Source organism: Poecile atricapillus, chromosome 8 (assembly GCF_030490865.1).
Source record: "Poecile atricapillus isolate bPoeAtr1 chromosome 8, bPoeAtr1.hap1, whole genome shotgun sequence".
NCBI lineage: Eukaryota > Metazoa > Chordata > Aves > Passeriformes > Paridae > Poecile > Poecile atricapillus.
In genome coordinates, this window is record NC_081256.1 from 17,527,625 (window position 1) to 17,550,653 (window position 23,029).

At 57.1% G+C, this 23,029-nt stretch overlaps 2 protein-coding genes across 3 annotated transcripts; one reads left to right on the plus strand and one right to left on the minus strand.

The window, feature by feature from the left end:
* The first annotated feature begins 1,046 nt into the window (after nucleotides 1-1,046).
* Nucleotides 1,047-14,672, plus strand: MUC4 (mucin 4, cell surface associated). 2 transcript variants are annotated; one of them, XM_058843622.1, is made up of 27 exons: nucleotides 1,047-4,489; nucleotides 4,797-4,936; nucleotides 5,130-5,294; nucleotides 5,376-5,531; nucleotides 5,664-5,794; nucleotides 6,027-6,115; nucleotides 6,424-6,600; nucleotides 6,700-6,843; nucleotides 6,941-7,060; nucleotides 7,261-7,463; nucleotides 8,106-8,184; nucleotides 8,430-8,600; nucleotides 8,790-8,891; nucleotides 9,097-9,333; nucleotides 9,690-9,824; nucleotides 9,914-10,092; nucleotides 10,215-10,374; nucleotides 10,454-10,552; nucleotides 11,120-11,302; nucleotides 11,395-11,468; nucleotides 11,790-11,854; nucleotides 12,125-12,321; nucleotides 12,539-12,707; nucleotides 12,792-12,965; nucleotides 13,786-13,823; nucleotides 13,907-14,004; nucleotides 14,219-14,672. In XM_058843622.1, exons 1-27 carry the CDS (start codon nucleotides 1,183-1,185, stop codon nucleotides 14,273-14,275), a joined length of 6,849 nt encoding a protein of 2,282 aa, XP_058699605.1. In that variant the 5' UTR covers nucleotides 1,047-1,182; the 3' UTR covers nucleotides 14,276-14,672. The 2 variants fall into 2 exon arrangements, with proteins under 2 accessions (XP_058699605.1, XP_058699606.1); XM_058843623.1 differs by having other exon boundaries at nucleotides 4,204-4,489; nucleotides 11,392-11,468.
* Nucleotides 14,673-15,172: 500 nt separating this feature from the next.
* Nucleotides 15,173-21,694, minus strand: LOC131581359 (mucin-4-like). The gene is made up of 11 exons (XM_058843507.1): nucleotides 21,076-21,694; nucleotides 20,253-20,392; nucleotides 19,797-19,961; nucleotides 19,361-19,516; nucleotides 18,740-18,870; nucleotides 17,794-17,882; nucleotides 17,215-17,398; nucleotides 16,654-16,802; nucleotides 16,322-16,441; nucleotides 15,976-16,017; nucleotides 15,173-15,852 (listed from the first exon to the last, which is right to left on the minus strand). The coding sequence occupies exons 1-11, from the start codon at nucleotides 21,482-21,484 to the stop codon at nucleotides 15,836-15,838; spliced, it is 1,602 nt and encodes a 533-aa protein (XP_058699490.1). The 5' UTR covers nucleotides 21,485-21,694; the 3' UTR covers nucleotides 15,173-15,835.
* Nucleotides 21,695-23,029: the final 1,335 nt, after the last annotated feature.

Genomic DNA, 23,029 nt, shown 5'->3' on the forward strand with positions numbered 1-23,029 from the left:
ACCCACCCGTCCCAGAGATGTTTGGGACCCCTGTCCCCACCTGCCATCCTGGTGCCTTTAGGCCAAGTGACTTTGAACCCCCTGATTGCTCTCCAGGGGTTGGGGACCCCAGCCGTGGGCTGTCAACAGTGGGGTCAGCCTGGGAAGGACCTTAAAGCTTCCCGTGGCAAAATGGGTGTGGCCCCCAGCATCAGTGGGTCCCCAGAATTGGGACGCTGCCACCTCAGCGGAGGCTGCGAGGACACAGAGACGTCAGTGCCCCAGGCAGGGCACGTGGTGTCCCTGTCCCCCCCCTACCTGGGGGAGTGCTCACCGGTGGAGCCACCCGTTGCGCTCTCCCTTGAGAGAGTGAGAGCGGCAGCCCTGTCTCCTTCCTCCCTGACGCCGAAGAAGCGCTATGGGGTGCCGGGGCCCGTGGCCGCTCTGGAGCTGGGTGCTGTGGGGGTTCTGGGTGCTGCCAGGTAAGTGCCAGGGTCCCCTCGCACCGCTAGCGGGCTGACCAGGTGGCTCATACCATGTGGGTGATGGGCTGCAAACAACCCTCCGGCTGCTGCAAAGCTGCGAGATTGAGCCCGAGTGCTCGGCCGGGGTTTGGTCGCTGTCTGCGGGCGCCAGAGCTTTGTCATGGTCCCCAGTTACAGCAGGGGAAGGTGGCGGGAATTGTGGATCAAATGGAGAGACTCACCCTGCGGGAAGGTGCCTGTCCTGCTCTTCATGTTGGTCCTCCTGCAGAAGGGAGGAGGGGTGGGGGCGATGGCGACTCTGGGCTGGTTTTTTACTCATCCTCCCTCACCCACCTTCTGCACAAGCCGGGGAGGTGAAGGGGCAGCCCCTTGTCCCCACGCTGGACCCATCCGAGTCGGGCAGCATCTCCCATGGAGCCGACAGCAGCAGCGCCGAGCTGCCTTCAGACCTGGGCATGTGCCAGGAGCTCCCCTCTCCCTCCGGCCCGACCACCGCCCCCGCGGGCAGCCAGAGCTCAGGTAAGGCCGGCAGGCTGCTGGCCGCGGGCAGGTTCCTGCCTGCTGGGGCCGCGGTGGGGTTGATCCAGCTGGAGCTGCCTTGTCTCGCTCCACAGGCATCCTGGTGCCACAGGCAACAACGAGAGGGCTGGTCCCAGCTGAAAGCAGTGGTGAGCAGGAGGGGCCTCCCAGCCCGGTAGCTCTCCCTGGGGCTCCAGCAATGCAAGGCAGCCCCCAGGCAGGGTCAGGGGCTGGGGTCTCCTCTCCAGGTGCTGCCGGCCACCCAATCATCGTCCCTCCAGCTCCCACCACCACTGGGCACATGCAGTCTCTGTCCTTCAAGCCAACAAGGCACACAGTGGGTCTTGCCCTGAGTGCTGTCACCGTGGAGCAGATGCCAGTGACAGCGTGGACCACGGGGCCATTGCTCCTCCAGGATGAGCACAGCAGAGCAACGTCAACCCCCAGCACAAGCAGGAGCTCTGCTGAGCCACACAGTACTGCCATGCTCCTGTCCCAGGAGGTCATACTGGAGCTGGATGAGGCCACCTCACCTTTGGCCACAGCTGCCAGCCTCTCTCAGGACAGGGCCAGCCCCATGAAGATGGCAGCAGCCGCAGCCAGTCCCCCCAGCACAGCTGCAGAGGGAGCCAGCATGGCAGCCCCACCGCCTGCAGACCCCCCGAGTGCATCCTTGGCAAAGGTCACCTTTTCTTCTGCCACCATTGACACCAGCAAGGCTACAGAGCCAGGGACATGTACCTTGCCCAGTGCTGACCACAATGCCTCACAGCACCCTCCTGGGCCTCCCACTCAGCTGCCTCTAGCCCTTTTGCCCCAGCTTCCTGATGATGCTGTGCTGGGCACAGGGGAGATGCTTCCCCTCAGCCACAGCGTGGCCTCGGGCACTGCTGGACATGGGCTGCCTGGAGACAACGCTGTCACCCAGCCCCAGGCCACCACACAAGCTGCAGGCACACTGGCTACAGTGATGGATATCGTAGCTGGAGAACACATCCCACCTCTGGGAAGCACCAGTGCTGAGCTGGTATCCATCAGGAAAGAGGCCAGTACCAAAGCCACAGCAGGCACTGCCATCCTGGAGACCAAGGACACACCAGGAGGGCTCAGCATGAGTCTGTCCCCCCATGCAGCTCTCAATGACCCTAATGGTCCCCCTCCAAGGCCCTTTCCTTATTCTATGGGCTCTCTGCTCCCTCAGTCCCTCTCAAAAGGCCTTGGAACCACCACAGCAGAGGCAGCTGCAGGCAGATCTCCTCCAGTCACTCCCAGTATGGCCACGCCTTTGTCCCTCACAGGCACCAGTGGAGCCAAGCCAGACAGGGCCCCTCGAGCTGCTGCTGCTGCACCACCACCTTCCATTGCTGCGTTTGGGACTGTGCCAGCTGCCCATCCATCCTCCTTTGTTAGCAGCACTCCAATTAGTGAAGCAGGGCTGGAATCAGCATTACTGGCCAGTGGCAGTGCCACCACAACGCCGCGGGACACCGAAGCCACCGTGCCTGTGCCTGATGCACACCTCAGCCACAGCCAGCCAGGTCCCACAGCAGGCTCAACAGCCCCAGGACCTGGTGTCACACCCAGATCTGCACTAACCTCAGTGCTCTGGGCTGGGCCCCAAGTCGTGGAAGCTCCAGGGACAGAGATGCCATCACCCAGCACTGCACCAGCCACTGGCAGAGCTGTATCAGACACCCCAGGGGGACCCAGAGCAGTCACTGTCCCCATGGCATCACAAGCAGACGTCCCCTCTCTTCTGGAAGGCAGAGCCAATGTAGGGATGGCTCTGGAGGTGTCCCCATCCAGCATCCCTCAAGAGATGGCAGCAGTCATGTCCCCACTGTCCCTGGCTGCCTCACTGCAAGCAGTGGGGGCTTCAGGTGACCCCCAGCCCGATGGCAGCACCACAGGGCGAGCAATGGGGATGGGGTTCCTGGAGGTGAGCACAGAGGAGAACCCAGGTGCCAGTGCAGTGGGGCCAGCTCCCAGCCACGTGACTGTCACTGCCAGGCCATCACCAGAGCCACCTGCCACTGAGGACAAGCCCACAGCTGGGATCACCTCGCTGGCTGTTGGCCACACAAATGTGCAGGAGGCCACAGCTGCATCCTGGGCAGGTGCCACAGGTACCACTGCCCATGTGGAGACCAGCCGCTCTGAGAGCAGCACTGAGGGTGCAGCACCCTCAGCCAGCACCAGCAGCACCCACGTCCCCAACTCCAACGCCGCTGGCACAAGCCTGGCTGCCACAGCATCCACAGCATTCCCCAGCAACGCTAACCTGCCAACCACCTCAACAGGCTGGGAGACCTTTGTGACTAAGGTCACCACAGCCATGCCACCTGCCACTGCACGGGCCAGCAGCACCAGCAGTGCCCCATCCCCTGCTGTAACACACAGCGAGACAAGCGGAGGTGGGCAGCGTGTCCCATCCCCAGCAGCACGTACCCCCTTGGTGGAGACAACCCATGGATCCTGGGGCATCCTTGGTCCCAGCACTGCTGTTGCAGTGTCAGGTTCTCCCCTCCCCAGCCTGCACAGCCCAACAGAGGAGACAACAACAGCCCCCTTGTCCCTGCTTGGTGTTGGTGCAACTGGGGTGACAGCAGCTGGACAGACTCGCACCGAGTCAGCAACAGGCACCACTTCTACATCCACCAGCTACCACGACATGGGACAAGCAGCAAGCACGTCACCTCCTGCCTTCCAGACATCTCCAGGGGCACCTGTCTGGAAGGAGAAAACAGCCATCACTGCAGGCAGCACCACAGCCACCACTGCAGGGAGCACCACTGCCACTGCTGCAGGGAACACTGCTACCACTGCTGACACCGCTGCGGGGAACATCACTGCCACCACTGCCACCACCGCAGGGAACACCACTGCCACCACTGCAGGGAACACCACTGCCACTGCTGCCACCACTGCCACTACTGCAGGCAGCACCATGGCCATTACTGCAGGGAACACCACTGCCACCACTTCAGGGAACATCGGTGCCACCACTGCCACCACTGCAGGCAGCACCACTGCAACCACTGCAGGGAACATCGGTGCCACCACTGCCACCACTGCAGGCAGCACCACTGCAACCACTGCAGGGAACATCGGTGCCACCACTGCAACCACTGTAGGCAGCACCACTGCCACCACTGCAGGGAACCCCTCTGCCACTACTGCCACTACTGCAGGCAGAACCACTGCCACTGCTGCCACCACTGCCACTGCTGCCACCACTGCAGGCAGCACCACTGCCATCACTGCAGGAGGCACCACGGCTATTGCATCCACAGCCCCAGTGAGCCCAGCCAAGGGGGTGGGAAGTCTCCCAGCCCCAGGCACCATGGCACCAGTGAGACCAGCAGCCACTAACAGCCCTGCCACCACCCTGTCTCATGCCTTTGGGACACAGAGAGGACCATCCACCGAACTGAGCACATCTGCTCACACCACCACTGGGCACAGAACTCCTGCACCTGAACCCAAACCCACCCATGAGCTTATCAGTAAGTAAATTTTCCCAAAGACAAGAGTAGGAAGGGGGTTTTCAGCCAGTCAAGCATTGTGATGGATGAGGGTACAGCCTGGTCCAGGGTATCTCATCTGCATTGCACACTGGGCTGCTAGATTCATGGGAAAAGGGAAAATAGGACATTTGAGAGCATCCCAAAAGTGGGTTGGAAACGGTTACAATTCATCAGAGCACAGATACAGCATCCTGACAGCAAGCAGGTGGGTTTGTCCTGGCTGCAGGATGGATTAATCAGACATTAATATTTTACATCTTTTTCATTGATCTCCTGCCCATGACAGAGCCAGCAACCTCACTCTATCCCTTTGGCGTGGAAGGAGGGGACCAAGAATACATCCAGAGGACGGTGGATTTTAACTCACCCCTGTTCAAGCCAGAAATTGGATTCCCCTTTGGGAAGTCTCTGCATGATGCTCTTTATGTGAGTGCCCCCCTTGGTGAGCACATAATGGATGGGCTGCCTTTTTGGTAAAAAACAACAAACATGGAAATGGAGCAGAAACCAAATTTCATCTAGATATCTTTTTTTTTCTGCATTTAAAATGGTTGGTTTCTGCTCACCCATGGAGGCTAAAAGCTATCCCAGTCAAGAAGTAACAAGTTCTTTTGGTTAGTTTACAGATAATGGACAGATAATTTTTCCACCCACGGACAACTACGTCCCATCCAACCCCAACCCCCCTCCCCGGGGCTTCACCGGCCGGGAGAGCTTGCCAATGGTGGCTGCCTTTTGGGATGATGCAGACTTTTCCAAGGGTGTTGGCACCACCTGGTACCAGGTGAGGGCCACCAGATGTGGTCTCCTGGGAGAATCCAGTTCCCAGCTCACTCATTTAATTCTCTCTCTTGCCACCTGGCAGGAGTACTCTACACTCAGCTCTACCCAAGACTCTGTTGTCCAAGATGTGGAATCAAAGATTGAGAAATACCTGAAAATCCCCTATGTAGCAAAATGGACCTTGAAGGTGACGTGGGAGAAAGCTCCAGCATACCCATCCCGGAGGGATGACAGTCAGGTGAGCAGGACAGGACCCAGGTGACAGAGAGTACTGCTGATGGCTGTTTCAAGTCTTGCTGCCTCAGTCTGCGCTGCAGGGAGAGCAGGGGAGGCTTTGGGAGTGCTAAGGGTGTTCCTTGGGTTTCTCCAGACGAGCACCTACCAGGCTGTGCTCACCACCGATGGGAACCGCTCCTTCGCCCTGCTGCTCTACCAGGACGGTGGAATGCGCTGGGACTACACCAAGCTGGCTGCAGCCAACGTGCTGATCGGCTTCTCCAGGTGCTGCATGCCTGTCACTGGGTTTTGGGACAGCAGAGATTTGTTCCAGCACTGTGCTGAGACTGTCAGAGGCATTACTCCCAGGAAAGCCCAGCTCCCACTCCCGGAGCAACCCTGCCCCATTTAAACCCTTTCTCCTGCAAACTGCAGCAATTCTCACCCCAGCTGCTCTATGGGGAGGGGAGGAGGGTTGTGTTGGAAGGATGACTTCACATCTCCTCTCTCCACACAGTGGCAATGGCTATGCCCAAAACAATGAGCTGACTCAGAAGCCACCAGCTGTCAGGTACAGACCAGACCAGGAGAGCAGCACCGGCTCCGGTATGGCACCAAGGGGTCCTGGGGTGGGTGGAGGTGGAAGGAGCTGTGTGCTCTGTGCCAGGAGCATGTCCCCAGCACCCATCCCTGGGAGGTGATGGGCCAGCGAAGCCACTGGGCAAGACTGGGCAAGCCACCAAGAGCAGACTGTGGGTGTCCCATGTCCTGTGGCTTGCCACAGCCCTGCTGGCTCTAGAGGGAGCCTGGAGACCTCGTGTGATGTCAGTGGCCAGGGACAGCTGTCCCACGGGATCCCTCAGCACAAGGCAAGACGCTGGCTGAGCGGTGTTGTTCTCTGGTTGCTCCCCCAGATGTGCGTGGGCTGTGGATTTACAGGCTGGACAGTCGCTCCCGGGTGAATTACAGGCTGCAGTGCCTGGCGTGGCTGGACACAGAGCCAGCACCGGCCACCTGGAACAGCCAGCTGCCACCATGCCCCTGCTCCCGGCCCCAGGCAGAGCTGGATCCCCGCTACCGCTGGAGCAGAGGTAAGCAGAGCCAAGGACAGCTCCCCAGGACCAGCTGCAGGGAGGGTGGATGGTCCCCCTCTGCTCTGGGGGCAGCTGTGATCCCCCCCACTATTCCAGGCCCAGCGGACACCTCTGTGAGGATGCTGCGCACTGCATCCCCCAGCCCAGCTGGAGCTGGGGTACGATGTCTCTACCGAGGTGGGAGCTTGCTTGAAGGCTGGCAGGAGAGAACATGGAGCCTCCCCTTCCACACCACCACTGGTAAGTGGGAACTGGCATTCCCTAGCCCTAAAATACCCCAAGCATCAAGCACAGGCAGAACAAAGGCCCCAGCACACCCCATCACGTTCCTCCGCAGACAGGGAGCTGGAAGCATTCGACTGGTGCTGCCGGCGTGTGGGGAAGCCCCTGTTCTGTGCCAGGTTTGCTGAGAAGAGACCAAGGGTTGGCTGTGAAGGATATGTGCCACCCACTCCTGGTGAGTCCCCAGGCTCTGCCCCTGCTGTGCCAGGGCCCTGAGCTGTGCATGGACCCAAGCATTAGCCACACTTTGCAATATGCAGTGGGGACTGCTGAACCACCACTGAGTAGCTCAGGGGCTGCTCTCCTCCCTGAAATGACACTAGCATTTGCTCTTCTTCCTCTGCCCAAAACATCTCCATCTCCTTTGGACCCCAGCTGGTGCCTTTGGGGACCCTCACATCACCACCCTGGATGGACTCACCTACACCTTCAATGGGCTCGGGGACTTTGTCCTGCTGCTGGCCAGTGATGCCCAGACCAGCTTCATTTTGCATGGGCGCACAGCACAGACTGGCATGGCTCAGGCCACCAACTTTGTGGCCTTCGCTGCCCAATACATCTCCACCACCACCACAACAGTGAGTAGGAGTGTCCTAGGTATGAATCTGAGCCTTTAATGAGAGAGACTCTAGCAAGCTGGAGTCACCTCTGCATCACCTACAAGTGGGTGGGACACAAGAGGCATCCCCTCTCCTTTTCCTGCCACCTCCCTCCACTCCAACAAAGTACTATTAGTGGTGGGATGGACTAATAGTCACCAGGCACAGGTCTAACACCTCCTGCAAACAGGCCAGCAAGGGCTGGAGACTGCAGGAACATGGTCTGCTTCACTTTTTTCATTGCACATTCTTTGTTCTGACATTTTAGCACAAGCGACTGCTCTTCCTGACTTTGCAGAATTGCTCCCCACACCCATTTAGCTTCATTAAATAGAATGGCCTGGTGTCACCAGGAACAGGCATTGAATAGCATGAGGAGGAGGGTCAGAGCTGGGTTAGCTGAGCAGTGGTGGTGGCCTGGGCGTGCCCCTTGCCAGCGGTGACGGGCAGCTGGCTGTCCTCTTCTGTGCAAACATGAAAGCTGCTGTATTGTGTGACCAACACCCCAGGGCTGAGCCTCTCTTCCTGGGCTGGAAGAGAACAGAGTTAATAATTGTTCCCAGCATGGAGGGACAGCAGGAAGGGACAAGCAGAGGGGCTGACATCCACCACGATTTTCAGGTTGAGTGGACCTTGGGGAGCCAGGATGACATCCAAGTTCTCCTGAACAATGGAACCGTCCAGTTTTCCTATTCCGAAGGTGAGTAGGGTCTGCTGTTAAGTGCTAAATGTATGTGGGGGGGACCAGAGATGTCCCCATCCCATGGGACCAGCCCTGCCCAGTGCGAGGGCAGCCAGCCTGAGATCCATTAAATGTCTCTCTCCTGCACCTGTCTCTGATTTGGGTGGGGTGGATGGGGAGCACTCCCATCCAGGAATCCATGGTTGTCATTTCAGATCCCAGCCTTGCATAAACTCTCCCTCTGTGCTCTCCTTCTCTTGCAGACCTGGGTGATGAGGTCTACTACAGCCCTGGTGTCCTGCTAGTCAATGCCTCCTCTGTCACGGCTGTCTTCAATGGGACCATCGCTGTCTCTGTCTCAGCCACCTCTGGGATCCTCAGCGTGGTCTGCAGCCTGCCCGACTGGTACCGCAACAGCACCAGGGGCCTCCTGGGTGAGGGCTTCTGGCACTGCTGCAGAGCTGGGGTGCAAATTCTCTTCCCATTCTAAAGTAGACTGGAAAACTGGGGAATTGTGCTTGTGAGGGCAAGGACACCTGGGTTTAAACTAAACATTGGCTAGCACCAGAGAGGAGGTCAACCCTGGCATGGGGGATTCCAGCACTCTGGTGATGCTCCACCAGGTGTGTGGGACCATGACCCTGCAGATGACTTCCAGATGCCAAACGGTACCAGCATCCCTGTGAACAGCAGTGAAGAGGAGATCTACAGCTATGGGATGACCTGTAAGTCCAGGCTTAGGATCCCCCTTGATGATCCTCCTCCTTCCTGCACCTTCTGGCCATAGGTTGGCTTGAGATATTTAAATATTTGCGTGATCAAAAGCAATGCCAAGGGAAGGTGTTTGGTGTCCTCACTGCTCTGTGAAAAGGAACCCTAAAATACAACAAACCTTAAAATGGTCTGTACCTATGGCATGCTCTCTTGCAGGGGCTGTTGGGGAGCACCACCTGTTCAGTCAGCCTCTGGACTCACCAGCACTGAACTTCACACCTTTCTTCTTGTCTCGGCTGCGGCAGGAGAATGAAAGCCAGTACCAGCTGGCAGCCTTGCAGTGTCACGGCAGCAAGGAGTGCATCTACGATTCACTGAGCACAGGGAACTTGGCCCTGGGCCTGGCCACACAGAGCCTTGCAGCCGACTTCCAGCAGAGGAAGACAGCACTCAGTAAGTGGAGCACATCCTCACCTCTGAGAGGGCATGGCTTGGACGTAACTGGGCAGTGCCCTGCTCCTTTCCTGGGCTCTCTTGCTTCATATGAGACAGAAGAGAAGTCACCAAGGTCTTGGATTTGCACTGCCCAGCTGGCTTATCTCCAGTCCTGGGAGATGCCAACAGCAGGACAGTTGCCATCAAGGTTTTGGAACTGCATTTCCTGGAACTGTATTTCTGGCTTCTCTCCAAACCTGAGAGATGCCACCATGCTGTGCAACAGCATCTGCCTGGAGTCCCATCCTCACCAGGAGGGACTCAGAGCCAAGGGGTGACAAGGCCACATGTGTGCTGGGCTGCTCTTTCCTCAGATGCCTTCCCTCCCGTCATCACCGGTGATGCATCAATCACAGCCTTCAGGACAGAGAAGGTCAGAAGGCAGTACCGTGCCTTGGGGGCGGGTGCACGCTTCATTCCCCATCTCTCACCAGAGCTCAACATATCGGGTAAGGAAGGAGAGATGGAGCAGCTGGGATGGGAAAGAATGGGGTGGAATGCCTCTGCCACTTCTAACTCCCACCTCTCCTCCTGGCAGAGAATGGCACCCTGATATGGAAGCCCCGTGAGATAGCCCCATTCACCATCAACCTGGAGGCTGTTGGGTCCAACAACATCTCTGCACTCCTCCAGCTCCGCTTCACCCTTTGCAGATGCAGCAGGAGCCAGGAGTGTGACTATGGCAACACTGTCACTCTCAGGGAGTCTTCCCTGCAGGTAGCGTGCCAGAAAGTTCCTCTGGTGACACACTGTGCCTGTCCCCATGCCAGATGTGCTGTCTTCTCTGTCCACCCATCCTCCTCATGTTCCCTAAGCCAGTGTCACTATCCCCTTCCCAGCTGGCAGCCTGCAGATGTGAGAGCGGCTACTCAGGTCCCCTCTGCCAGGACCCTCCGGACCCCTGCTCCCAGGGATGCTTCCCTGGTGTGGGATGTGACCCTTTCCGTGGCTGTGGCCCCTGTCCAGCTGGCCTGACAGGGGATGGACAGCACTGCTCAGGTGCCAAGAGCTCACACCATGGCCACTGGGACCCCAGCCAAGGTGTTTGTCCCGGTGCCATGGTGCATTGCCTCGGCAGATATCGATGAGTGTGCGCAGGGGACGGAGTGCCCGGGGAACAGCACCTGCACCAACACTGTGGGCAGCTACGTCTGCTCCTGCCTGGCCAGTGAGCAGGGTGAGTATGGGGTCCCTGGCAGGCATAGTCCTCGTCCTCATCCCCCCCAGGCTCTGTGGAAGAGAATTCCTGAGGGACCCAGGCTGGCTGGAGAGGAGGGGGAGCTGGCTGAGCTCTGTGCCCAAGCCCTTGCTGTCATTAGCAGAAGGGACCAGAGTCCAGCCACACTCGTGTTCCCAGGCTGTTGATCTCACTAATCCACTGGGAAGGGAAATTTTTCCCATGCAGCTTTTCTCCCTGAGAAAGAAAAATTCTCATCCCAGCAAAGTTCAAATGCACATGCGGAGGTTGGGGGCTAGATCAAGCCCTGTTTTCAGATTGCTTTGGTGGAGCTGAGTTGATGGCTTTTGCTCTTGTTCTAATGCTGGGATTTAAGAAGGGCAAATGGCTCCAGCTGGAAGGAGGGGGAGTGGGGCTTTTTCTTGAATTTATACTAAAACTCCTAACACATAAAAGAAAAACAAAACTGGGAAGAAAGGCCTTATGGAGCAGCTGAGGATGGCTCAGAGAGCTGGGACTCTGCTCTGCAGCCAGATTCATGCCTCTACCATGCTCTCCATCCCACAGGTGAGAGACCAGTCTGTGGCTCAGCCTGCAGCTACCACTCCTGCCCTGAGGGCTACTGCAGTAACGGGGGACACTGCCACCTTCACCCCATCACCTGTGCCCCCACCTGCACCTGTCCCCCGGCTTTCACCGACCAGCACTGCCTGGTGGCAGGAGGGGACTTTCAGCCTCTGCCCAGCACAGGTGGGCGCCTGTGCCCAGCGTGGGGTGAAACCCAGCCCCACTCACCCTGGTCCTGGGATGCCAGAACCACCACTGTGGCTTTCCCTCAGCAGGTCTCCCTCGGAGAAGCATCCAGATGAGGGTCAAGACACTGCAAAACACCACTGCTGAGGAAGTCAACAGCACTGTATGTCACTGGAGGGGGTGGGCTCAGAGCAGGGGACACACTGCCAGTACTGGGCAGCATGGCAGCTGGGGGTGCCCATGCCTCTGTATGCCCTCCCATGGGATCTCTGGGGGTCCAGCAGATCCACAAGCCCAGAGGGAGGAAGCACCAATTGCATGATGATGTCTGCAGCTGTGGCCCTGTGCCAAGTCCCCAGCAAATGAACCAAAGGCCAGAGCAACCCTTGGGGCTTGGCCACAATGCCTGCATCACTCCTCAATGTTTCCCCATGCTGGTGTCATTCTGCCTTCCCCTAATGCCTTCCTGCTCCCCCTGCTGCAGGTCTCGGCCATCCTGGACTCCCTGGAGGTAAAGGCTTTCCAGAGCAACACCAACATCACCCAGATGTGAGTCAGATGGGCAGCAGCCCATGACCACTCTAAGGAACTGGTGGGCCAGAGAGTTTGATGCACAAAGGGCATTTTCCCCCAGCTCAGAGTCTGTTTTTCCAGCCCTGATGCTGGTAAACCCTTGGAGACACAAGCCAGTTGGCATCTTCCATTCCTGCCTCATCGCTTCTTTACCATTGCCCAAATGGGACTACTGAGGCACAGTGAGTCTCAGTCACCCTGAGAGGCAGCAGCAGCTCCTCCAGCAGCCCTCTCTTTTCCCTGCAGGACAGACAGCGATGGCTTCACCTTCATGCTGGTGTCCGAGTTTGCCTATGACAGCCGCGGCACCGTCATCCGCTTCCTGAACGAGGAGCTGCCCTCAGCCATCACCGGTGCCTTCAACGCGCGGCAGGGGCGGCAGGCTGGCACGGGGCTCCTCTTCCAGCGCCTGCACCGGGACAACATCACTGACCTGGTGAAGCGTGAGTTGCTCCTGGCACTGAGCTGGCGAGTGTGGGAGGAGCACCCCCCTGTCCCCATTGTCCCCATAACCCTGTGTGCCCCAGGGATCGGTTCACAGCCATGGGGGACGTGGGTGGGCAGCCTCCCAACCCCAGGCATAGATCCAGCCTGGGGAAGCTTGGGGAAGCATCCAGGGGTGCTGCTGCAAGGCCGGACCCATGTACTGTCCCTCCCCAGTGACAGTGGATGAGCTGAGGGACTATTTCCCCTGCTCTCTGTACGGCTACAAAGGCTACCAGCTCCGCTACGTGGGGACCGTGGGCTTCATCTGCATCTCCCCTTGCAAGATGGGCTACTGCCAGCATGGTGGCCAGTGCCAGCACCTGCCCGAGGGGCCCACATGCAGGTAGCAGCAGCCCCGGGGTGGACAAGGCCACCCTGCACAGCTGCTTCTCCCACGGCATCACGGCTCCTCCCTCCCCATCCACAGCTGCCTGCCCTTCTCCATCTACTCCCCGGCCGGTGTCCAGTGTGAGTGGCTGGCCATCAGCCTGGCTGCCTTCCTCGGCATCCTGCTGGGAGCCCTGGCTCTGCTCTGCCTGCTGTTTGCCATCGCCTGCCTGGCCCTGCACCTCTGCCGCCAGCGCCGCCGCCAGCAACAGGGGTGAGCCCTGGGCTGGACCTGGGCAGGTGCTGGGCATGTGGCAGGTTGGGTGTCAGAGAGGAAAACTGATCCAAAATCCACATTTGAAAGATCCACCACTGGTAGAACTCCTCTGGTTTGAGCAGGGGGACCCTGCCCTGGGAGAGGGATTGGGTGACATTTTAATATCTTCCAGCCCCTTTTCCAGATATCTGCTGCTCAGGAGTGCAATAGCGTCAGTGGGTTGAATGTTAGCTTTCCTTTTTCTCCCATGTTAGGGAGTGTTTGCATTTCTTCATCATCCCACCCAATACTTGATTACAGATGGACTTTCTATTTAATTTTAATTTGCATACCACCCAGATGATTTCCACTGCAATGCACATGGGTCAGGAAAGAGCTGGCCTGGAGTGAGAAAAAGTGGTTTAAGAATTAGACCTTGCTCTTCTGCAGGGGGTTAACAGAAGCCTTGCAAAGTGCAAGGCTGGGGTCATAGAACCAGAATCTCCTTCCCCCCTTCCCAGCCCTTGGTCCTGTGGTGGACTTTCAGGGGATCTCCCAAGTCTCTGTCTCTGGCTGGAGCTGTGTCCTGTCCCTGCTCCCAGCTCCCTGCCAGCCCTGGAGCCAGGGGTCTCTGGCAAGTTCCTCTGTTTCATTTGCACTTGTGGCAAGGCAAGAAACTGTGTGTGCACAACTGGGGCTTTTCCTCCTCTTACAGCCCCATCTCACCCGTACAATCAGTCACTGTTCCCCTTTGCCATCTGACCCAGACACCAGCATCAGGCAGGGGCTCTCCCAGCCTCTGCTGACATGTTCTCTCTATTCTGTTCCCCCCTCTCAGCGCCAAGGAGACCTTGTGGAGGACACGGCCCTTCTCCTGTGAGTACCTGCCTGTAAAACTCTCGCCGCTAAAGCTCTGCTTCACCCCAGTCCCCAAGCTCTGCTCATCTTCCCTGCTCCAGCTTTAACGATGGCAGGAGAGCAAGCGGAGCCCACCATCTCCCACTCTCTGGAAAGGCACTGGAAACTGCAGCTCCAGGCCATTGACCCCTCAGTCCAGGTCTGCCCTGGGGTACTGTTTCCATGGGGTGTTGGGGTGGGGAACTTCGGGCTGGGCTCTGAATCCTGGCCCTGTGCCTCAAAGGTGCTCAGGAGCTGTGCCTGATCCTGAAGCACCGCTTTGGCCAGCACTGGGATCCACGTCCCTGTCTGAGCTCAGCACAAAGCACAGAGCCAATGCCATGCTGACAGCATGGCCTGTTCCTCCTCTACAGATAAAAATCCAGAGGCCCCACATTATGCCTCCAAGCCAGTCCCCCCAGCAGCCCTAACCTGCCACTGGTCCTTTCCTGGCACCTCCAGGCTCATGGAGGAGCCAGACACTGCTGCCTGCTCCGCCGCTCGCTCTCAAGCTCTCCAGCAGCAGCAATGCATGGAAGGAGGGGACAAGCTGCTGCTTTTGGGTTCTGGGAGGATTCACTCTGGAGGAGGTGCTTTTTGAATGTGTCTTTATGTTGGGTGACCAAAGCAGGAGGATTTCACCTTCCCCTGAGGACCTGCAGAGACACCTGGGATCATCCTTGAATGTGTCTGCACCAGGGTATGTTCTGGTGCAATATAACCAGACCCTGCAGAGCCCCTGAGAGCAGGGTCAGGTGGGGCAATGCAGTGATTGTAATCCCTTAGGAACCAAATAGAATAAACCAAAAATGTTGGCTTGCTGTTAAATTGTCTGCACCTCAAGGGTCTCTGCGCCAGCCCTGCTTCACTGTCATTGAGCCCTCAAGTCCCTGCTTTCTGCTGGTCCCATCCACAGAGCCAAAGTGAAAAAATGAATGTAAATTTTTTAGTGCCTTCATCCCCTCATTTTCCCTACACACCTGCAAGTCTCCTCACACTGCTTTCATGGACCCTACTTACAGTGGCTCAGATCACACAGGTCAGGCTTTGGTCCCCATAAACATCCCACAACCCTTCAACCCTGGTGAGTGGGAGTTGCTGATCCAAGGAGGGTATATCAGACCCCATCAGACCCCCAACTTCCACCCCATTCACTGCCCTAAGCCCTGTCTTAGCTGTATCTCCAGCACTAAAGCTAAGAACAGAAATATCCTGTCATCCTGCTGCTGCAAGCCTGCCCTGTCACAGCTTCCCACTCCAGTTTGGCAAAGGACATGGCTACTGCAGATCAGTGATGCTCAAACTCTTTCAAGGTCTTATTGAACAAATGAGATTTGACAATGATTTATTTTTTTTAAGAAATGAAGATGCTCTCTTACACACAAAAAATTACTTTTCTTCCAACATCTCTCATCGTGGGGTTGCATTTTGCCCTCACACACCCAGCAGACACACTGATCTGATTCTGGCATGATCTAGAGAATTGTCCCTTCTCCCGAGCACAGGGCCCAGGGACCACTCAGGGATGGCTGTGAAACAGAAGTGGAGGACAAGACAGGACTGGCTCACAGGACAAGCCTGGTGCACCCTGGTATTTAAGGGCTTGGCCACAGTCAACCCATGTGTGGTGTTTAACCCTTTCCCTGGGTGCCAGGGGTCCATCCTCACCCTGCAGCATGGGAGCACAGTGGGATGTAGGAAGAACAAGGGTGGTGTGTGCAGTGGGGGGTACCTGCCCACCTCCCCTCCAGTTCTGCCCCCCAGCTACAACTGGGAAAGGGCAACTAAAGCAACTGAATCCTTGGGAGAAGTCTGGGTTAGAAATGTGAGCTTGTGCCAGGGCAGGCAACTGCAGGCACTGGCCAAGTGAGCTGCCCTGCCTGGTGGGCAGGGGTGATGGGTTCTGTGGGGGAACACTGGGGAAGAGCAGATCAAAGCACTTGGAGGATCAGCCATGGCCCAGAACGTGCTGCGGGTGTGCAACCTCACAGTTACTTGTCCTCTCCATCTGCAAAGAAGAAATGAGATTTGCTCAGCCACCTTCTCCCTGTGGGGCAAGATGGGAGCCCCGGGGTGTTTTCTTGCAGGGGCACAGGGACAGAGAGAAAGGAGACCCCACAATCCTGCTCACCTATCTGCTCATCTGAGTCATTCTCTGCCTCCTCCGAGGAATCTGTTGAGGGTTGCAAGAAAGCCCCATATCAGCTTACACCATAACCACATTTGCTGTGTCCTCCTCACCTCCCAGCACCATTACCTCCAGACTATGTAGTGGTTATGTGCTGAGGGAGATGCCCCCACAGCCCTGCACAGCCCAGGGTATGGCACAACCTGCACATGGGCACCCCAAAACCCTTCCCCCATCTGCTCAGGGCTCTTGCTGCCTTAACCACAGGGAGGCTGGGACATTCTCACTCCCCTGTCAGCCCTGGGCACCAAGACAGCATCGTCCCAGTGCACATGAGCTGCAAACCCACCCATGCTGGGTGACTGGTATCCATCACAGCCAATCTTCGGCCTCTTCTCACTGTAGCGGGCACAGAGGTGGGCACTGCCCGCCCGATTACAGCACCAGTCGTACAGCTTCAGCTCCTGGTCTGGAGGCAAAAAGGAGAGTAAGGGGCTGAAGGGAAGAGGAGGGAGATGGACCAGTTCCAGGCAAGGCTTTCCTCAGCTTTTGGAAGCTCCACACTCCCTCCAAGGGAAACGGCATGTCAGGAAACAGGTTGGCACAGAGATTAAAATTAAAATTTACAGGCTACAACAATGCCAGCCTCAGCCAGGGGATGCCAAGGCCAGCTGTGCTTACCACGGTAGGGTGACGCCTGCCTGGAGGACCTCCAGTACCTCTCCTGCCGGCCCTCGATGAGCTGGTCCTGGCTGTCATACAGGCAGCGAACGCCGGCACCGTGCTGGTTGGGGGAGGCTGAGTGCAGCATGGAGACACGGGCACCCCACCTGCCTGAAATGGGGCAACAGTGAGCCTCAGACAGCTCTGCCCAGCCAGCACACCTGCCTTGGGGCAAGGATCGGGCCAGAGCTGGCTCCTCATTATCCACCACTCCCACCACATCAGCCACGGTGCTATAGGGGTTTGGAGGAACTGATGGAGACCACCCAAGTGGTCCCCCAGGGTGACACCCTGGTCCCCAGCATCCCCATGCAGGTCAGACCAACTCTGGCTGTCTAATAAGGCAAGAGGAGGTCAGCCCTCAATCCTCTCTTTTCCTGTCTCTGAAGGGTAGGACAGTCCCCCTCACCTTCTTAGGGTCACCTGCCCACCCTGTCAGCTGGGACCCCAGCCACCCTCACAGGGAAGGTGGGGAAGGACAGCTTGGGGATGAGAAGGGTGAGGAAGCAGCATGTCCACTTGCCTCCACGGCTGCTCTTGAAGCGTGGGTCCTGCTGCCCTTGCTGCAGAGAGCAGGGGCAGGTGGGCAGGCCCTGGCTCCATGCCCTGGGTTCCTGCTGCTGCCCTGTCCATGCCAGGCACTTCAGCCGGTAGTTGTTGCCCACTCGGCTCTCCAGCTTGTAGATCCACAGCCCACGGAGGTCTGAGCAGGGAGAGAAACCATGAGCTGTCACCTTTGGCCAAGGGGACCACAGGGGCTGTTTTGTCTCAAGGTGAGGGTCATATGGTGCTGATGCTGGAAGCTAAGCCCACATCAACCTCCAGCCATGGGACCCCATGTTCAACAGCCGCTCAATAGAAGGGAAACAAGGAGAGCCTCTTGTCAAAGAAAAAAGCCTTGGGACAGAGCCATTGGCACAAAAAGTGACCATGGGATGTTTCAGCCTTAGGGCATAGCTGCTACCCAGGGGAAATGTGCTTGAGGGGGAAAGCCTGGTCTTGAGAACTCAGTGACAGCCTTGCCACAGTGGCAGGCTGGATTTCATTCCCTAGAAATATTCCCCTCCTTCTGAACCCACCCCAGCTCTGTGGCACTACCTGTGTTGTAGCCCCTGAACTGGTCAGGGCGATATTTAGCAGCTGGAGGTCTCTTAGTCAGGTCATCATTGTAGTAAAAGCCATCCCCACTGAGTGAAGAAGAAAGAGGAAAAATCAAGGGTTGCTCTTCCTGGGTGGGATTATCCCAGCCCCAGCCCCAGCCTGCCCTTCAGTCATCCTGATCCCATGCCAGTGGAATTTCAGCACCCACATGGCAGCTCTTGGGACAGGAGGGCAGAGGCATGATGTGCCCCAGCCTGCTTCCTCCTCTATATGGGGTACAGTATATAGGGATAGTTCTTTCTGGGTGCTGCAAACACTCCTGCTGCCTCAGGGGCTGAGACCACCGACATCTGAAGACCCCCACGAGCAGCTTCCAAGGTTTCCAGCATTTTGCCAGGTGATTTGGAGCAGAAACCCACGAGTGGTCAAGCACAGGCACATACACACGCCTGTGCCGGCCGCGCTTCCCATCTGGGCCACCTTTTCCTTACCCAGCTGCAGCAAGCAGCTAATGAGAAAACCCTGGAGACAGCGTGTACAGGGCAAGACGTAATGCGAGGAGGCAGGAAACAACTGCTCCGGCCAAGCACGGAAATCCCTTCCCTCGGCTGGTGCAAAGTTCAGCAAACATCCCCTATTTCCCACTCCTTCCACCCAAACCGCCAGGATGCTGGGGGCCCAGGACTCCAGAGGGATTTGTGAATCTTGCAACAAGCACAGCCCAGCAAGACAGCATGCTGCAGCATGATCCAGTCCCTAATGGGGCAAACTTGTTTGTGAGGCCCTGTATGCTAGAATATATGGGCATGCAGACCTCAGCTGGGCTGTCCTCATTGTAGGGCACTCCCTGGGACATGGGGGAAGGATGTGACCAGAGGGAGCTGTGGGTGGGATGCATCCCAGTGCTCAGAGGAGGCAGGGATGGGGTGCTGAGCTGTTTTACCTGGTGTAGCCGATGAGCACATCAGTGGAAGTGAGCCTGGTGTAATCCCACTGCATGCCTCCATCCTGGTACAGCATCAGGATGTAGGACCTGAAGCCATCAGTGGTCAGGACAGCCTGGTATGTGACTGTCTGTGGAGAAGCGTTACAGACAGGTAAGAAAGGGAGTGAAGATGTGGGGTTTAAAATTCAGGGTGTGGGGCAGTGCTTGCTGGGGAATGGCCAGACTGAGGTCTGGAGAGAAACAAGGCAAACACAGCCAGGCCTGGTTCACATTTCACATGGAAAATGTGATGGTTTTACTTTGAAACTGTTCCATGACAAGCTTCAAATTGACCAATTTTATGCCTTTGAAAAACAGAATTTCTGGTGTGCAATAAACCCCCACCGCCTTAAAGAGAAAAGTTTTATGGAACAGGGGAAGTCCAACTAAAGGTGTCCCTCAAAAAAACCTGAAAACCACCAAAACATGGGCACAGCCCAGTCCTTTTTGGCAAAATGCTTCAAGACTGGCCTTTGTCACAAAACTGGTTCTTATTTTCAGGCACAGAGAAGGTCATTGCCTGCAGGTCTCGGGGTTTTTTGACAACTCAGCAGCACCTGTGTTCCATCAGTCCCCTACCTTGCGGGTGTCAGTCCATGCTGCGTAGACAGGTGCCTTCTCCCAGGTGATCTTCAGGGTCCAGGCTGCAGAGTAGGAGGACCTCAGGTACCGCCGGACTTTCGCTTCCACGTCACGGATGAACGGCGGCTTGGCCGTGTTGAGGGTGGAGAACTCCTGTGGGGTGGGAACACACAGGTCTGTGTTAGCTCCCAGTGGGACAAAACAGGCCAAGACTGGGGTCATGCTCAGACCCCTGTGACCAAAGCGCTGGATGGGATTGGGATAGCTCAAGAGGTGACATAGAACCATCAGCTTTTAGATTTGGCTCAGGAAAGGGAAAAACCATTCAGGGGCTCCATCAATTACACATCTCAAGAGGCATCCACAGAATAGATGATGGGTTTATGATCAAAAGGTGTTTTGTGCAATCGTGCTCCCAGGTGGCTTCACTCACCTGGTAAAAGGTGGTGCCAACACCTCTGGAGAAGTCAGCGTTGTCCCAAAATACAGCGATCATGGGGACCTCTTCATGGCCATTGAAGCCACTGGGAGGAGGGTTGGGGTATGTGAAGACATTGTTGTCTGAGGCTGGGAAAATGATCTGTCCATTGTCTGTAAACTGAGCAGAGGGATCCCTCCATCAGCTGAGATCAGGACCAGCAGCACTCCCTGGCATGGGAGTGGCAGCCCTCCCATTTCCAAGTCCATTTTGAGCAGTGCCCAAGGAAAGCCACCACCTGCCACTGCTGAAATGGCCACAAAGTCACCTCCTGCTGCAAATACATCACAGCAGCATCCCAATAGCTTTGGCCCCACAAGAGTCCCATCCCAGGCACCTGCTCTGTGATGTCTCTCCCAGGGTTTTGGGTGGTGGCCACTTGCCCAAGAAGCCAAACCCAAGTAGACTCACATAGAGAGAGCTGCGCAGGGTTTTCCCAAATGGGAATCCAGTCTCAGGTTTGAAAAGTGGAGAATTAAAATCTACTCTCCTTTCCACGTACTCCTGATCATTTTCCCTTGCTCCATACCCATAGAGGGGCACAGCTGGAACTGGAAAACAAATAAACAAACAATAAAAGCAAACCACATTTATAGCAAAGCCTTTGGTCTGTATCAAAAATTTTAAACAGCTGAAATGATCTTCAGCTTCTACTGGGACAGAGCCTGGGCAGCAGAAGGATGGGGGGACACTACCTAAAGCCTCCAGGGACACTCTGCATGTCACCTTCCCTTGCAGGAGCTTGTTTCCCCCTCCTTTCACTGCCTTACATGAACACAGCTGCCCTAAACCTGCTATGATGGCCTTTGTGGTCACTGTCCCCTGCTTCAACCAGCCCTGTTGGGACACTGCGCTGAATGACTGCCATTAGGAAGGGAAGAACATTGTACAAGGACTGTGGCAGGGGACAGCACAGAATTAAACACCCACAGCTCTTTCTAGAGACTTTTACAGCCTCCATTTTACACCCTATTTATGACTGTTAAAAAAAAAAAAAAGAAAAAAGCATATTTGGAGGGGATGTGTTTTCCACCTGATGGGACTCTATTGAAGGCAGGCTCAGCCTGCCAACTGTGCAAGCTCATGTGCAGGGGCTCCTCGTGCTGCATCTACCCCCAGGATCCTGACCTCAAGTACATCCCTTGTTTTCTGGGCACTGAATGTCCCTGAGGACGGTCCATCAGCAAACTGGATGTGTTAGTCCCACCCAGGCTGCTCTGCGAGCATCACGTACCTGCAGGACTGGGCAGCAGGGTTGGGGCAGCTGCTGGCACTCCTGGTGGAGCTGGAACCACGGGGGACGATGCATGGGAGGTGACAGTGGCTGCTCCTGGCCTGGGAAGCACCTCCCTGCCCCTGGGCAGGGGGGCTGGTGGAGCTGGGCTGGCAGGGGCTGGGGACCCGCCCTGGGATCCCCCCTGGCCCGGGAAGGCTCCAGAAAGGCTTGACCCAGAGGTGGCAGGGCCTCTGTTTGCCAGGCTGGTGGTCAGCTCCCTGCCCAGGAACGGCTGCAGGGCAGCGGGTGATGAGCTACCAGCAGGTCCTGGCCCCAGGGTTTTTGCTCCAGGACTGCCAGCAGTGATCCCAGCGGGAGGAAGGCCAGGGAGCCCTGGGCTCCCTCCAGGTGGGGAGGGAGTCTCCATATGTGCCCCAGACCCAGTGGCACTGGGAAGTGGATGGGTAACATCCCCTAGCCCTGTCGTGGTTCCATGGAGCACAGCACTCCCTTCTCCAGGAACAGGGCTGTTGGCATCCCCAGAGGGGGCTCTGGGGCTTCCTGGCTGGCAGGGAGGCAGGTGCAAGGCAGGCCCCTCTGGCACAGCAGTCCCCAGCTGTCCCTTTCCCCCTGCAGAAGACCCCACTATTGACTCACGTGCTGAAAGCCCAGGGCTGGCAGCCACCCCCTCTGCAGAATTTCCTCTCTGTGGAGCAGAAGGCAGCACTGGGGCAGCGTTGGGGGATATGGGAGCATGAGGGGACGCTTCTCCCAAAGGTGCCGGCATGCCTGAGGCCACCTCATCTTCAGGAGACCACAACTGAGCACCTCCAGCTTCTTCTGACAGCCCACCTGGTGAGCCTGGCAGCTGGGGGCTGCTCCCACTCTGGGTGCTTGATGCAGAGTCAGGTTCCCCATTGGGTGCCAGCCCCGAGCTCAGCCCATGTCCAGGGAGAAGCAGAGAAGCAGCCACCGAGGTGGTCATGCCATTGGGAACACCGCTGTTGTCTGGAGCTGCTGGGACCAGGCTGGCACCAGAGGAAGGTCCCCCATTCACTGAGGCTCCTCCAGGCACCTCCACCACATTGACTTCGCTCAGTTTTCCATCAGAAAGTTCAGTATTGGCACCACTTTGAGTGCCAGGGGCGGACATAGAGGCTTCTTGAGGGCCAGCAGTCTCCAAGCCTGTGTTCAAGCCACCACCAGCTGCAGCAGCTCCAGGAAGGCTGGTTTCATCAGCAGCCTCACCTGTCCATCCAGGTAATGAAGACCCCTCTGTAGACAAGGAAGAAGATGCAGACTGCAACACACCTCCCGTTTCTCCACCAAGAGTTTCTGAACCAGCTAGTCCCATTCCAGTAGGAGTCTGGGACTGCCCCATGGACCTTCCATCATCAGCCCTTTCACTTGCCCCTTCTTCTGCAGCTGGAAGGACCCCAGTGCCAGCACCCAGGGAGGGCTGAAGACCTTCAGCAGCACTCTCTGCACCTTCAAGTGCACCCAGGCTGGATGGATTTGAAATAGAGGAGGATGCAACATCACCACTGGGAGAGGCTGAACCAGATGAGGAACCTGCACCAGGCAGTTCACCCTGCTGAGGGCTGACAGCTGAAGAACTTGTCTCCATGTTGGGATTTTCACTCTCTGGGTCTCCTGCCTGAGCCACATCCCCTGCACCCTCAGCCCCCGGCACTAGGCCAAGCCCTGGGACAGTTTCACCATCTGGAGAAGTTTGGGACAGACTGTCAGGGCCAGGGGCTGCAGATGACATGGGTCCTGCCTCATCACCCCTTGACACAGAAGGTGCCACCACATCACTGGGAGAGGCAATATCGGATGGGAAACCAGCACTGGGCAGTCGATCCATCCCAGCTGCTATTCCATTCCCTGCAGCGGAGCTCAGGGATGGCTCAGACTCAATCCCACTGCCTGCTCCTTCCACTGCTGGCTCTGTCGTGCTGGCTCCTTGCTC